At 57.0% G+C, this 14,451-nt stretch overlaps 1 protein-coding gene across 6 annotated transcripts in view; it reads right to left on the bottom strand.

Annotated features, from left to right (window-relative positions):
- Positions 1-11,844: 11,844 nt before the first annotated feature.
- The window catches only part of CNOT10 (CCR4-NOT transcription complex subunit 10), an 83,092-nt gene continuing 80,485 nt past the window's right edge, over positions 11,845-14,451 (bottom strand). For all 6 annotated transcript variants that reach the window (XM_008266104.4, XM_070072908.2, XM_089331221.1 and 3 more), the window contains 2 exons: positions 12,953-13,028; positions 11,845-12,290 (listed from right to left, as the gene is read on the bottom strand). In XM_008266104.4, coding sequence (XP_008264326.3) covers positions 12,136-12,290; positions 12,953-13,028 — 231 coding nt within the window. In that variant the 3' untranslated portion in view covers positions 11,845-12,135. The remainder of the gene's footprint in view (positions 12,291-12,952; positions 13,029-14,451) is intronic.

Below are 14,451 nucleotides of genomic sequence, written 5' to 3'. Positions count from 1 at the left end.
TGCAGCAGCGGCCATCGCCCTTGCACTGCGTCCTCACCTGCGGGCGGGGACCCAGGCCTCAGGCAAGCTCCTCTCTCACTCACGGCCCAACTGCCCAGCCCATGAGCGTCACCCCCGATCCACAGACGTGCACGTCAGGGACAGGCAGGCCCCCGAAGACCGAGCCCGGCCTCTGAGCTGGGGCCTGGATGCAGGGGTGTCCGAGTCCCCCTGCCCGGAACCTGGCCAGGAACCCTTCCTGCAGACCCGAGGACGGGCTGGGGCTGAAGCTGGGGCCTCAATCCAGGGCCACACGGGGGCAGCACCCAGTCACTTGAGCGGTCGCTGCTGCCTCCCAGGGTGTGCAGGAAGCTGGAATCTAAAGGTGAGAGAGGACTCAAACCCAGGAACTCAAAAAGGAAAAAAAATATATATATATAAACATATAACTATATATCAAAATTCTAACAGTAATTCTCTCTGAATATTTGTTTATGAGTAATTTTCACTTCTTTTTTTAAATTGAGTATCCCTTTTTTTAAATTTTTATTTATTTTTATTTTTTTGACAGGCAGAGTGGACAGTGAGCGAGACAGAGAGAGAAAGGTCTTCCTTCCGTTGGTTCACCCTCCAATGGCCGCCGTGGCCAGCGCGCTGCAGCCGGCGCACCGCGCTGATCCGGTGGCAGGAGCCAGGAGCCAGGTGCTTCTCCTGGTCTCCCATGGGGTGCAGGGCCCAAGCACCTGGGCCATCCTCCACTGCACTCCCTGGCCACAGCAGAGAGCTGGCCTGGAAGAGGGGCAACCGGGACAGAATCTGGTGCCCCGACTGGGACTAGAACCCGGTGTGCCGGCGCCGCTAGGCGGAGGATTAGCCTAGTGAGCCACGGCGCTGGCCTGAGTATCCCTTTAAAAAAAAAAAAAAAGATTTACATATTACGGTCGGCGCTGTGATGTAACAGATAAAGCCACAGCCTGCAGCTCCAGCATCCCATATGGTCGCCAATTTGAGTCCTGCCTGCTCCACTTCAGATCCAGCTCCCTGCTAATGCTCCTGGGAAAGCATCAGAGGGTGGCCCAAATCCTTGGGCCCCTGCACCCATGTGGGAGACCCAGAAGAAGCTCCTGGCTCCTGGCTCCTGGCTTCAGATCAGATCAGCTCCAGCCGCTGTGGGCATTTGGGGAGTGAACCAGGATGGAAGACCTACCTCTCTCTCTCTCTGTCTCTCCCTCTCTCTGTCTCTCCCTCTCTCTCTGTAACTCTACCTTTCAAATAAATAAGTGAATCTTTTTTTTTTAAAAAAAGGAACTTCCTCAATCTAATAAAGGACATCTATGGAAGAAAAAAGATTGATTGATTGATTTGAAAGGCAGTGTTACATACGTAGAGAGACACAGAGAGAGGACCCATTCCCCAAATGCCTCAACAATTGGGGCCGGGCCAGGCCAAGCCAGGAACCTGTACCCCCACTTGGGTCTCTGTTGTTTCCCAGGTACGCCAGCAGGGAGCTGGACCAGAAGTGGAGACTGGAACTGGTGCTCATATGGGAGGCTGGTGTTGCAGTTAGAAGCCCAATCCACTATGCCACAAAGCTGGCCCCTATACTTTTTGTATTGTTTGAATATTTCATGTATTGCTTTCAGTAACACTAGAAATAACAAAGCTTTGGGGCTGGCGCTGTGGCATAGCAGGTAAAGCTGCCGCCTGCAGCGCTGGCATCCCATATGGGCGCCAGTCCTGGCTGCTCTACTTCTGATCCAGCTCTCTGCTATGGCCTGGAAAAGCAGCAGAAGATGGCCCAAGTCCTTGGATCCCTGCACCCACGTGGGAGACCCAGAAGAAGCTCCTGGCTCCTGGCTTTGGATCAGCACAGCTCTGGCCATTGCTGCCAACTGGGGAGTGAACCAGCAGATGGAAGACCTCTCTCTCTTTCTCTCTGCCTCTCCTTCTCTCTCTAACTCTGACTGTCAAATAAATAAATAAATCTTTAAAAAGAGAAATAATAAAACTTTAAAAATAACAGATACTGGAAAACTCTAGACATTCCAACCCCCTAGGCCAAATGCTGGCCTCACCCTCTTTTGTTCTCTTTGCTAAAGTTTAATTTGTTTATTTGAAAGGCAGGATGAGAGAGCACACGAGAGAGTTTCCATCTGCTGGTTCACTCTCCAATGGCAGAGACAGCCATGGCTGGGCCAGGCTGAAACCAGGGCTGAGCCTTGAACTCAGGTAGGTGGCAGGAACCCACGCAGTTGGGCCAATGGCCTCTTGCCTCCCAGGGACATTAGCAGGAAGCTGGATGAGATGGAAGTGGAGTAGCAGGGACTGGAACCAGTGTTCAGACATGGGAGGCAGGCACTGCAAGTGCAACTTAACCCACTGCACAATTCTCTCCTAAATAAAATATTTTTTATTTATTTATTTATTTATTTTTTGACAGGCAGAGTGGACAGTGAGAGAGAGAGACAGAGAGAAAGGTCTTCCTTTGCCGTTGGTTCACCCTCCAATGGCCGCCGCGGCCAGCGCGCTGCGGCCAGCGCACCGCGCTGATCCGATGGCAGGAGCCTGGTGCTTCTTCTGGTCTCCCATGGGGTGCAGGGCCCAAGCACCTGGGCCATCCTCCACTGCACTCCCTGGCCACAGCAGAGAGCTGGCCTGGAAGAGGGGCAACCGGGACAGAATCCGGCGCCCCGACCGGGACTAGAACCCGGTGTGGTGGCGCTGCAAGGCGGAGGATTAGCCTAGTGAGCCGCGGCGCCGGCCCTAAATAAAATATTTTAAAAGCTCCGGGGCAGGGCAGGGAGGTGGGGGCTGGTGCTGAGCCTTATCCGGTAAAGCCGCCGCCTTCAGACGCTGGTTCTAGTTCCAGCTGCTCCACTTCCGATCCAGCTCTGCTGTGGCCTGGGAAAGCAGTGGAAGATGGCCCAGGTGCTTGGGCCCCTGCACCCATTTCGGAGACCTGGAGGAAGCTCCTGGCTCCTGGCTTTGGATTGGTGCAGCTTCGGCCGTTGCTGCCTTTTGAGGAGTGAACCAACGGATGGAAGACCTCTCTGCCTCCTCGCCTTTCAAAAAACAAATAAATAAAATAAAAATATTTAAAAAGCCTCTGCTTAGAACACTCACATCCTGTCTCAGAGTGTGGGATAGAGTCCTGACTGCCTTCCAATGCAGCCTGCTGTTAATGTCCCTGGGAGGCAGTGGGCGATGGCTCAGGAACCTGGGCCCCTACCACCCTTGTGGGAGCTCCAGATGGAGTTCTTGGCTCCCGGCTTCAGCCTGGTCCAGCCCTGATTAATGCAGGCATTTGGGGAAGGAACCAAAGGATGCAAGATCTCTCTCCCTGTATTTCTTTCTGTGGTTCTGCCTTTCAAGTCGATGCAAAATAAATATGTTTATTTATTTCTTGACAGGCAGAGTTAGACAGTGAGAGAGAGAGACAAAGATCTTCCTTCCGTTAGTTCACCTCCCAAAAGGCCGCTATGGCCTGCGCACTGCGCCGATCCGAAGCCAAGAGCCAGGTGCCCCCCACCCCGGTCTCCCATGAGGGTGCAGGGCCCAAGCACTTGGGCCGTCCTCCACTGCCTTCCTGGGCCACAGCAGAGAGCTGGCCTGGAAGAGGAGCAACCAGGACAGAACTGGTGCCCCCAACCGGGACTAGAACCTGGGGTGCCGGCGCTGCAGGCGGAGGATTAGCCAAGTGAGCCACAGTGCCGGCCAAAAATAAATATGCTTTTAAAAAAGGACTCATTTATGGAGCTGGCGCTGTGGCATAGTAGGTTAAGCCCAGGTACTGCAGGCCAAAAAAGGCTGGGGAAAATTTGTGAATTAAAGAAGATTAAATAAAGACCTCAGCGGAGGTGTTAGATACAATTATCTCGGCTGTGTTAAATTTCCTAGGAGACTGTGTGTGTGGTTGTTTAGGGAATGCATGGGTTCTTAGAGACACAGGTTGAAGCCTCGCCGCGAAGTGTCGCCCCACGTACGCCCTGCCCTCAAAGTTCAGTGAAAACAAAAAGGATGCTCAGCACTTGTTGGCAGAATGGTCACAGGTGATCCAGGCTCACACGGCTTACTATTCATCTGGTGTTTTCCAAAGTAGGAGATGACACATCGCCCTGACCGGGGGGGGGGGGGGGGGGGGGGGGGGGGGGTGTGCCCCTGGTCCACCGCAGAGGGCAAGCAGCTCCCTGCTGGCCACCTTCTCAGCGTCTGCGTGGGGAACAGCCCCCCCCCCCCAGCCAGCGCCCCGCGGGGACCGGGGCTCCCGGGGTTCTTCGTTGGAGAAATGTCGAGGCATAAGTAACAGGCAGTCCAGGAACACCTATGAAGGCCTGCCTGACTCCCGGGGGAGCCGACCCGCACCCTGGGCTCCCCGCGAGGACCGTGTCACCGGGTCTCCGCATTTCTCTAGGCGGAGTCAGGGTCTGGGGCAAGGTTCAGAGGGGCCTGCTCTTCCCCTCGATTTTAAAAAGGAGAAAAAAAAAAAACCGATAAATAACTAAATTTTGGGGAAAACAAACCCCAAAGTAACTCTCAATACAATGCCATCAAATACCAAATTAAACAATGGAACACATGAATAAAGCGGAATAAACAGAAATCATTAAGTGAATCAGAGTAAAATAAATAAACGAAATAAAACAGGAGAGACACAGCGCGCGCCGCAGTCGGTGTCTGCGCGGCCCGCACGTCGCGGGGCGCGGGGCGGCCGGCAGGGGGCGCGCAGGGTCTCCTGGGCGCCTGGGCCCCCGGCGGTCGGCTCTGCGCCCCCACCCCCGCCGCAGACCAGCGCCTGCAGCAGCCGGCGCCCCGGCCGGAGGATCCCGACCCGGGGTCTTCCTCGACGGCTCCGTCCCGGCTCGCTCCCCGCGGGGGCAGGGGGCGCCCCGCGTCTCCTGGGACCCCCGGCGGTGGGCTCTGCGCCCCCCACCGCCGTGCCCGGAGGATGCGCGCGTCCGGGGCCCTGGCCGGCGTCCCCCGGCGAGGCGAGACCCGGGGTCTTCCTCGACGGCTCCGTCCCGGCTCGCTCCCCGCGGGGGCAGGGGGCGCCCGGGGCCGGGGGCGGCGCGGCTCTCCCGGGGGCCGGCGGCCCCGCGCCCCCGGGAGGCCGAGGCGGAAACAAAGCGTGAGCATTTTCTGCATGTGAAAAGCCCGCATTCCTGGGCGGCGAGGCCGCGGGGGCGCCGGACCACACAGAGCGCCTCTCCCGCCTCTCGCTCCGAGATTCCCGGCCGCTTCTCCCCTGACCCTGGCGATGCATCCGAAATGTAGACATTTCCCTAAACGCCGGCTTTGACATTTAATGCGATCCTAAGTAGTCTGAAATGTGGCCGGGATTAGGAGGAGGCTGGGGGCCCACAGGGACACTTGGCCAAATCCCCCTAAATCCTCCAGGACGATTGTCGGTCACCACACGCACTGCTTCGCCCCAGCGAGGGGGCTAATGACCCTCGTGGCCGCCCCTGCAGGCCCGGCTCCCACCCTCGTCCCTGGCCTGCAGGGCGCACGTCGCTGGCTCCGACCGCTGACCCGCGCGTCCACAGCCACTGCTTCACACTCACGCCACAAGGCTCAGGGTCAAGGCCGCCGAGCCCCTGGGAAGCTGGGGTTGTGCTCATGGGCCATCCCACCTTGAGAGAGGTCGGGCCTGTGGAGCGGGGCCAGGCAGAAGACTTTTTTCCCTGGAACAACCCGCACACACAGCCTGTCTTCCAGGGGACTGGGAGGACGTTGAAACCGCGCCCCTACACGCCCAGCGTTGCCTCTGTCCCCCTTAACCCGCGGTGTCCTTGCCTGGCCTTTATCAAAAGAAATTCACTGGGGAGTGACACAGCTGGCCCTACAAGGCTCTAATCACCGACTGACTCAAGGAGTCCTTTGCTTCCCCAATAGATAAGACCCCGGAAGGCCAGCGTTGCCCTGGGGTGGCCAGGTCCAGGCAGGGCGGAGCTGCCACCCTCCCAGACCTCCTGGAGCCCACCTGGCCACCGCAACACATTCTCTACAGACCACGGCATCACTGACCAATCAAAGGAAGGTCCCGAGCTCCAATGACCAACCAGGAACTTGGACAGGACCTGATCCTGCAGCCCCTAACTCCTGGGCGTGGGGCTGGGAGCGAAGCAGCAGCTGTCCAGCTCCTTGCTCTGTGCTTTGCAGTAAGCAGCTTCCTCCTTCCATCACCCCCAAGTCAGTGATGGGCTGTGAGTCAGGCAGGAGGACCCAGATCTTCCATCTGCTGGTTCATTCCCCACAAGGCCACAACAGCCAGGGCGGGGCAAGGCTGAAGCCAGGAGCCAGAACTCCATCCTGGTCTCCCACGTGGGTGGCAGACCATTGTCTACTATTTATCTGAGCCATTATCTGTTATCTCCCGGGCACATTTGCAGGAAGCTGGATTGGAAGCTGGGCATGCCAGTGAGATACGGGTTGCTGGTGTTGCTAATGGCAGCTCAGCCCACTCTGCCGAGACGCCGGTCCCCTCCAGCTTTCTGAAGGCCCTTCGTGTCCAGCAGACTGGGCAGCAGGCTGAGCAGGTGCTGCAGGCGACAGGAAGTGTCCACTGGCTAAGTTCCGTGTTCACTGCATTCCAATCCTCCTACAGGGACAGGTTTACCAGTGGGTGAGAAAGGACGCAGGGCGAAGAGTTCATCTGCTGTCACTAGGCTCGAGAGCTGAGGTTCCCAGCCAACTGGTCAGGAAAGGGGCTGTGTGGCCAGAGCACCAGGGAAGGCTTCCAAGAGGTGGCATGCCCCTCTGAAAGGTGGCAGGGGTGAGGTGTGCCATGTGCAGGCAGGCGGGTGTGAGGAGAGAAAGGCCAGGTAGGAGGCCGGCGCCGCGGCTCACTAGGCTAATCCTCCGCCTTGCGGCGCCGGCACACCGGGTTCTAGTCCCGGTCAGGGCTCTGGATTCTGTCCCGGTTGCCCCTCTTCCAGGCCAGCTCTCTGCTGTGGCCAGGGAGTGCAGTGGAGGATGGCCCGAGTACTTGGACCCTGCACCCCATGGGAGACCAGGATAAGTACCTGGCTCCTGCCATCAGATCAGTGTGGTGTGCCAGCCGCAGTGGCCATTGAAGGGTGAACCAATGGCAAAGGAAGACCTTTCTCTCTGTCTCTCTCACTATCCACTCTGCCTGTCAAAAAAAAAAAAAAAAAAAAAGGCAGGCCAGGTAGGATGCCACTGTTTACACTCATGCCTACAGCATGCACAGCGGGACCTTCCAGAGAACGCTATCCTGATGGCCCCCGACTCACGATGGCTCATTGTAGATTCCTCGACTTTATGATGGTGTCAAATGTCCGCCTGCAGGAGACTGCACTTGGCACTGGGGCCTTCCCCCAGCTGTCGCTGTGCAGTGTGGTGCTGTTAGAACGCGGGCAACAAGACCATGAGGCTTATCTGTATTCAACGGCTGAATGTCTCCTGGGATTGACTGGTTATACCCAAAGCGAGAAGCAGAATGCAAGCCTTATTATTCGAAGCCAAAACCACTGTCAATTAAAAAAAAAAAAATTGAAAGAGTGACAAGGAGAGAAGGAGACAGAGATCTTCCATCAGCTGGTTTACCGATGGCCACACTGTGGCTGGGGTGGGCCAGGCCGAAGTCAGGAGCCTAGAATTCCATCTGGGTCCCCCATGTGGGTGGAAGGGGCCCAAGTACTTGCGTCGTAATCTGCTTTCCCAGGCACGTAAGTAGGGAGCTGGATTGGAAGTGGAACAGCTGGGACCGGAACCAGCACTCCGACCTGGGATGCTGGCGTTCCAAGAGGCAGCCTAACCGACCGTGCCAACGCTGGCCCCCTTACGTTTGCAACTTGCAATGGCTTTACTGGGATGCAACTCACTGTAAGTAGAGAGGCATCGGTATACTCACTGTATACTTACTAGAAAAGATGCTAAGGCGGCTGGCGCCATGGCTCACTAGGCTAATCCTCCGCCTTGCGGCACCGGCACACCGGGTTCTAGTCCGGTTCGGGGCACCGGATTCTGTCCTGGTTGCCCCTCTTCCAGGCCAGCTCTCTGCTGTGGCCAGGGAGTGCAGTGGAAGATGGCCCAAGTGCTTGGGCCCTGCACCCCATGGGAGACCAGGAAAAGCACCTGGCTCCTGGCTTCGGATCAGCGCAGTGTGCCGGCTGCAGCACGCCGGCCGCAGCGGCCATTGGAGGGTGAACCAACGGAAAAGGAAGACCTTTCTCTCTGTCTCTCTCTCTCTGTCCACTCTACCTGTCAGAAAAAAAAAAAAAAAAAAAGCTAAGGCAGGTGACAGGAAAAACTCCAGGGAAGCGGCATTTAAATACTTTAGGGGCCCCTTCAGAGGGGGCCCTGCAGGACGGCTCCCACAGACACGGTGGTGAGAAAGGCCACTCTGCCATCAGCACGGGGCAGAGCCGAGAGTACACCTTCCACACCCACAATGCCTCGGGGGACTGGGTGCAAGGAGCGAGCTGCCTGGCACTCAGAGATCCGGAAATTTGCCATGAAGGAGCTGGGTGCTCCAGATGGGCAAGTTAACTCCAGGCTGCCTGGACCAAGCACTAAGGCTGTCCCCCACCTTCCTGAGTGTCCCGAAAGCGTAGAGGGTGAAGACTGAACACGCTGTGTGCGTCGGCTGCTCATGTCCCGTCACCACGTCCACGGCAGTCAGTGTGGTGAGAACTCGCTGCTGGTTCAAGTCACACAGCAGAAGCACTTCCGGGGGCAGGCACTCGGCCTAGCAGTTAACGTGCCGGCTGAGACACCTGCGTCGGAATTGGGGTGCCTGGGTTCGACACCTGGCTCCCTTTTCAGATTTCAACTTCCGGTCAGTGCAGACCCTGGAGGCAGCAAGTGATGGTTCCAACACTCGGGTCCCCGCCACCCCTGTGGAAGGCTCACTGAGTCCCCAGCTTTGGGCTTCTGCCCCTGTCTAGTCCTGGCCGTTGTGGGCATTTGGGGAAGAAACCAGAAGCTGGGAGCTCTTGTTAAAAACCAAAAAACCCTTTGAGTATAAGTAGGATCACCTCAGCTAGATGTGGCTTCATTAACTGGAGCGGGACAATCGGGGGGTAGCGTGGGGAGGGGGAGCCTGTGGGGCTGCAGGGGCCAGTGGGAGGAGTCCCTAGGGTGCAGAGCTTACTCATGCTGGGCCCTGGTGGAGGTGGAAGGCCAAGCCGAGCTGCTGGAATGTCAACGTGACAGGCATCAGACGTGACTTCCAAGTGCAGGAGAACACTTCACTTCACCTTAAGACGTGCAGGGCTCAGGGCCAGTGTCTTGGCCTAACCCCAGCCACCGCGGCCATTTGTTTTTTGTTTTGCTCTGAAGCCAGGAGCCAGGTGCTTCCTCCTGGTCTCCCATGGGGTGCAGGGCCCAAGCACCTGGGCCATCCTCCACTGCAACTCCCTGGCCACAGCAGAGAGCTGGCCTGGAAGAGGGGCAACCGGGACAGAATCTGGCGCCCCGACCGGGACTAGAACCCAGGGTGCCAGCGTCGCAGGCAGAGGATTAGCCTAGTGAGCTGCAGCGCCCGCCTGAATCCACTTTCAAAGGGCAGTGGTTAACTAACCTGATTGGCCATGGGCACACAGGTGTGGCCAGGTAGGGGCATGAGGTCACACAGGGGTGTGGTGAAGGCGTGGTGTCCCAGCTCACAAACCTAATCTCTTCTATCCTATATACCTGCCTACAACATCCCCCCTCAGAGACTCCATTCCCTTAACCCTACGGGATGTTGAAGGGTGTACAATCATCCATCTTCTGTAGCCACTTCCTGCTTATGAGGGGCGTAGTACAGGCCCTGCCTGTCTTGGGTCTGGAAGTCTCTGTCTTATGAAACAAATTTGCTTTGTGAGCCAGAGCAGTCTTGGTCACTGCCAACATGTTTCCTCCACTGCAGACATTTGGATGGTTCACTCTAACTCTGCATTCAAAAAAAAAAAAAAAAAAAAAAAAAGAAATATATATATATATATATATATATATGTGCAAGGTCATCGCAGCCACAGCAGCGGATACTACCAGTGCTTGGCTTCTGTCCCAGGTTCCACTGCGGCGAAGGAGAGCCACATCTGGGGCTGCGCCAGGCTAAGCCAAGAGCCCGAGCTCCATCAGAGTCTCCCACTTGGGCCATCCACTGCTGCTTCCACAGGCACATTAGGGGAGCTGGATTGGCAATCGAACAACTGGGACTGAACCGGTACCCATATGGTATTCCCCAAATGCCCATAGGTGACAGCTCCACCCGCTATGCCACAAAACCAGCCCTCTTAATAATTGATGACATCTGTGGACTCGCTCTTCAGAAAATGCCCGGGCTAAGCAGTTCCACCACCGTCCTGCAGCATCTGTGCGGGCTGGGCTTTGGAAGACGCTGTGATTAGACTGACACTGTGCAGCCCTGCCTCCTGTGTTCACCAGCAACGTGGACACCCGGCCGTGGAGAGCTGTGCATCTCCACCCAGCGCAAGCGGAGGAAGAAAGCCTCCGTTCTCCACGTCGCGGCAACGCCCAGTTCCAGGACACAGCCCTGCGAGTGCTGTGTGGTGTCGGCCAGAGTAACCCAGGCAGCAGTTCGGATAACTCGTGTGCTTATCCAAACACTTGCCTGTGTGGCTGTGAAACTGGGGAAGCTGTGAGGTCGGCCAGTGCCAGACTCCACTATCTGAAGCTGGTCGTCCCATCAGGGAACGGAAGAGCCGGCACACGGCAGCGGATACGCCCACACGGCAGGCTTTGCTGAGTCCACCCAACACCATGCAACTTGGGGAGCGGTCACTCGATGTTCCTCACCAAGTCTGCACTGTCTGCTCCCCACAGTCTGCGTATCCAGGCCACTAGCAAATTTTGGCAATGCCGGTTTCACAGTACAAATCTGTCTCTTGGGAAGCAGCTTTTAAACTCTTGTCTCATCTGCAAAGGGGTTCGTGACGAGGGCGAAGCGCCTGAAGAGTCCAGAACCAGCGCTTCTGCCTGGGGGGACAGCGGGGGCGAACCAGGCCAGCACTCGGAATCCCGCGTGACTGCCAACTGCACACAGAGCAGTCTTCTCTTCTCCACCAGTTACACCAGCCCTGCGCGTCAGGACACAGTTCCTGCACCGTTGTCACAACCAGGCACAGGACGCGCCAGCTGTCCCCCTGTCCTCCATCCCAGGGCAGCTCTGGACTGACTGGTCACCTCCTGCTGGGTTGTCAGTGTCTGAAGCTGTAACGTGGGGCCAGCGCTGTGCTAGCCTGCAGTGCGGGCATCCCCTATGGGGACCAGTTCAAGTCCTGACCACTCCACTTCGGATCCAGCTCCCTGCTAACTCGCCTGGGGAGACGGAGGAAGATGGTACGTTGTGGCCCTGCACCCACGCTGGAGACCTGGAAGACGCTCCTGGCTTCAGACTGGCCCAGCCCCGGCGCTGTAGCCATTTGGGGAGTGAACCAGTGGATGGAGGGGCTCTCTCTCTCTGCATCTTTTCCTTTCAAATAAATTTAAGGAAAAACAAAAACTTTAACACGCATTTACAGATGCTACAATACTCTTCTAAAATATTCACTTATTTATTTGAAACATGGAGTTACAGAGGCAGAGAGGTCTTCTATCTGCTGACTCACTCCCTAAATGGCCACAATGGCCGGAGCTGGGCCGATCCGAAGTCAGGAGCCAGGAGCTTCTTCCAGGTCTCCCCCGCGGGTGCAGGGGCCCAAGGATTTGGGCTATCCTCCACTGCTTTCGCAGGCCACGGTAGAGAGCTGGATCGGAAATGGAGCAGGTGGCACTTGAACTGGCGCCCATATGGGATGCTGGCACTGCAGGTGGCAGCTTTACCCGCTAAGCCACAGCGCCGGCCCCAGATGCTAAAATACTTTTAACCGCTCCGGGAAAGACTGTCAAAGACTGTTCTGAGCAGATCATGCTTTAATTGCCTATGCCACAGACCACACAATGCCACAAAACGAGCAGTAACAGTCTGGCAGAGACTGCAGAGCTGCACCTGGGAATGAGCCTGTGAGAGTCCTTCAGTCTAAGTGACCTGGAATAAAAGCAGTGGACGGTCTCAAAACTGTGCCTTCAAAACCAGCACCGTTACCATCGGTCTTTTATTCGTTCTGCTGGCACAACTGAAGAGGCCAGTGAGTACTGCCCTGGGTCTCAGGTAACAGTTTTTTTTTTTTCCCCAAAAGCGAAATATCACTTTCTCTGCACAGTGGTGAAGGCCGGCATCTGGATGGGCTGGATCGGGTGGGTGGGCGGGAACACTGCCTTCTTTCTCAGCTCCGAGTGTGCCTTCACCGTGGGCAGCAGCTGATTCCTTTTGATGATCTGCAAGGCCAGCTGGGTGTTGCCTGGAAGAAGACAAGCCCCACTGAGCCAGCGTCCACAGCCAGCAGGGAGCTGACAGATGAGCTTCAAGAACCCAGGCCGAACGGCGCAATCCCAGACACTGACGTGCGTGCTGGAGGGCGTGGCCTGGACTCCCCAGCGAGTCCAAGGCACGGCCCAGGTTGAGAATCTGCTAGAGGTGGACTGCACAGTGTGCAGGGGCATGCAGACCGATGCCTGCTAGGCGCCTAGCACCTCACACCCGAGTCCGACTCAGAACTCCCGGTGTTTCTGACCCTTCCCGTCTCTCCCGTCCACACCACCCTGGGCTTTCTTCTGGTGAGCCACATCCTAGTGATGTGTGCTTGGAGAAACAGTGCTGGCTATAAAACTCGCTGATGACGTCTGTGTTCAAACACCAATGGCATTCCGACTCTTAGAGTCATGTAGCTGCTACGAGAAAGGTTCACTAGTAGGGATTAACTAACTGTCAGACGTTATGAGTCTACTTTCTCACAAAGAAATGTACTTACCCAACTATACTTACAGGAATCTGGGAGCTGCCCAAACCTCCCTGACTGCACTGTTGTTGGTAAGCACTGATCGGTGCCCACTTCTAGAAGGCAGAGTTTCTGCACTGAAGAGACAGCAGACGCGCCCGTCTGGGCGGGGAGCCGCCACTCACCGTTCTGCAGCTCCAGGTACACGGCCAGCAGAATGGCCTCCGGGGGCACCTCCTTCGGGTGGATCATGGACGCCGCCTTCGCTCAGAACAGAAAGACACCCATGAACACCAGCAGCTTAACAAACTCCAGCGTGCCGCCAGGAAATCAACAGGCACGCCCTTGTCACTCACTGCCTCTGCTTCATCCACACTGGGTTCCTGGTGGGGAAGGTCCGACTCTCCTTCCCTCTGGGCCTTTGCTGGCCCTCGGCACAGGGGTTCTGTGGGCGGCTCTTCACCGGAGCCAGCGGCATCCACGGGCCTGTCTCTCCTAAGGAGCCGCAGCACCGCGGGCTGCAAGCTGCCAGCCAGGAGTAAGAATGAGCTTACAGGGACGGCAGCACAGAGCACCGCGCCACGCAGCACGCCCGCCGCCCCGGCCTTCAGCACTGGCATGGACTACACTGGTGTCAAACAACCGTCGCCGGGCGTGGCCGCGAGCTGTCCTCGGACCTGAGTGTCGCCAGCACGCTTCAGCAGTCTCTCCGAGCCAGCCCTGGGGAGAGCAAGGCTGAACTGCTCTGGCCAAGGCGCTACACTCATCGGCTCGCTTCCTCCTTCAACTGTGCATGTGCCTCTCGTGCCAGGCGCTCGCTGCTCCCAGACTGCCTCGTGTGCCCTCTACGAACACTGAGGGAGCAGAGGCGAGCGGGCAGGACAGGAACTCGCAAGAATCCAAATGGTGCCACCTGAACGCCAGGGAGAAACAGTGGTTCCCACAGGGGGCTCTGCCCGGTCCCTGCACGGCTGCTGAGTGACAGGCAGAAGGGGGGGGGACAGGCCCGGGGACCAGGCGAGACTGCAGCAGAGGCCCACAGGATCGGAAGCTTGCAACAGGCTGGCTCCTAGCAGCCTCAGAAGGAAGCCCACACCGGGGACTGGGGGGGGGGGGGGTGTTTGTCCAGAAGGAATCCTACACTGGGGGTGGGGGGGTCTGTGCAGAACACACACTTTCAAGCTGCTTGGATGCATGCATCCCACACCAGAGTGCCCGGCTCCACCACTTCCTCCTCTTCTTCTTCTTTTTTTATTAGACAGGTGGAGTTATAGACAGTGAGAGAGAGAGACAGAGAGAAAGGTCTTCCTTCTGTTGGTTCACCCCCCAGATGGCTGCTACGGCCAGCGCTGTGCCCATCCGAAGGCAGGAGCCAAGTGCTTCTCCTGGTCTCCCATGGGGTACAGGGTCCAAGCACTTGGGCCATCCTCCACTGCACTCCCGGGCCACAGCAGAGAGCTGGCCTGGAAGAGGGGCAACCGGGACAGAATCCGGCGCCCCGACCAGGACTAGAACCTGGGGTGCCGGCGCCGCTGGGTGGAGGATTAGCCTAGTGAGCTGCAGCACCGGCTCTACTTCTTCTTTTTAAAAATATATATGTTTTTACTTATATATATAAGAGGCAGAATTAGAGAAGAGAGAAGAAGGAGAGAAGAGAGAAGAGAAGAAAGAGAGGAGAGGAGAG

Source organism: Oryctolagus cuniculus, chromosome 4 (assembly GCF_051225735.1).
Source record: "Oryctolagus cuniculus isolate XC-2025 breed Fujian yellow rabbit chromosome 4, ASM5122573v1, whole genome shotgun sequence".
Taxonomy (NCBI): domain Eukaryota; kingdom Metazoa; phylum Chordata; class Mammalia; order Lagomorpha; family Leporidae; genus Oryctolagus; species Oryctolagus cuniculus.
Note: the sequence above shows the minus strand (reverse complement) of the source record. Positions and strands in the feature narration are given on the sequence as shown.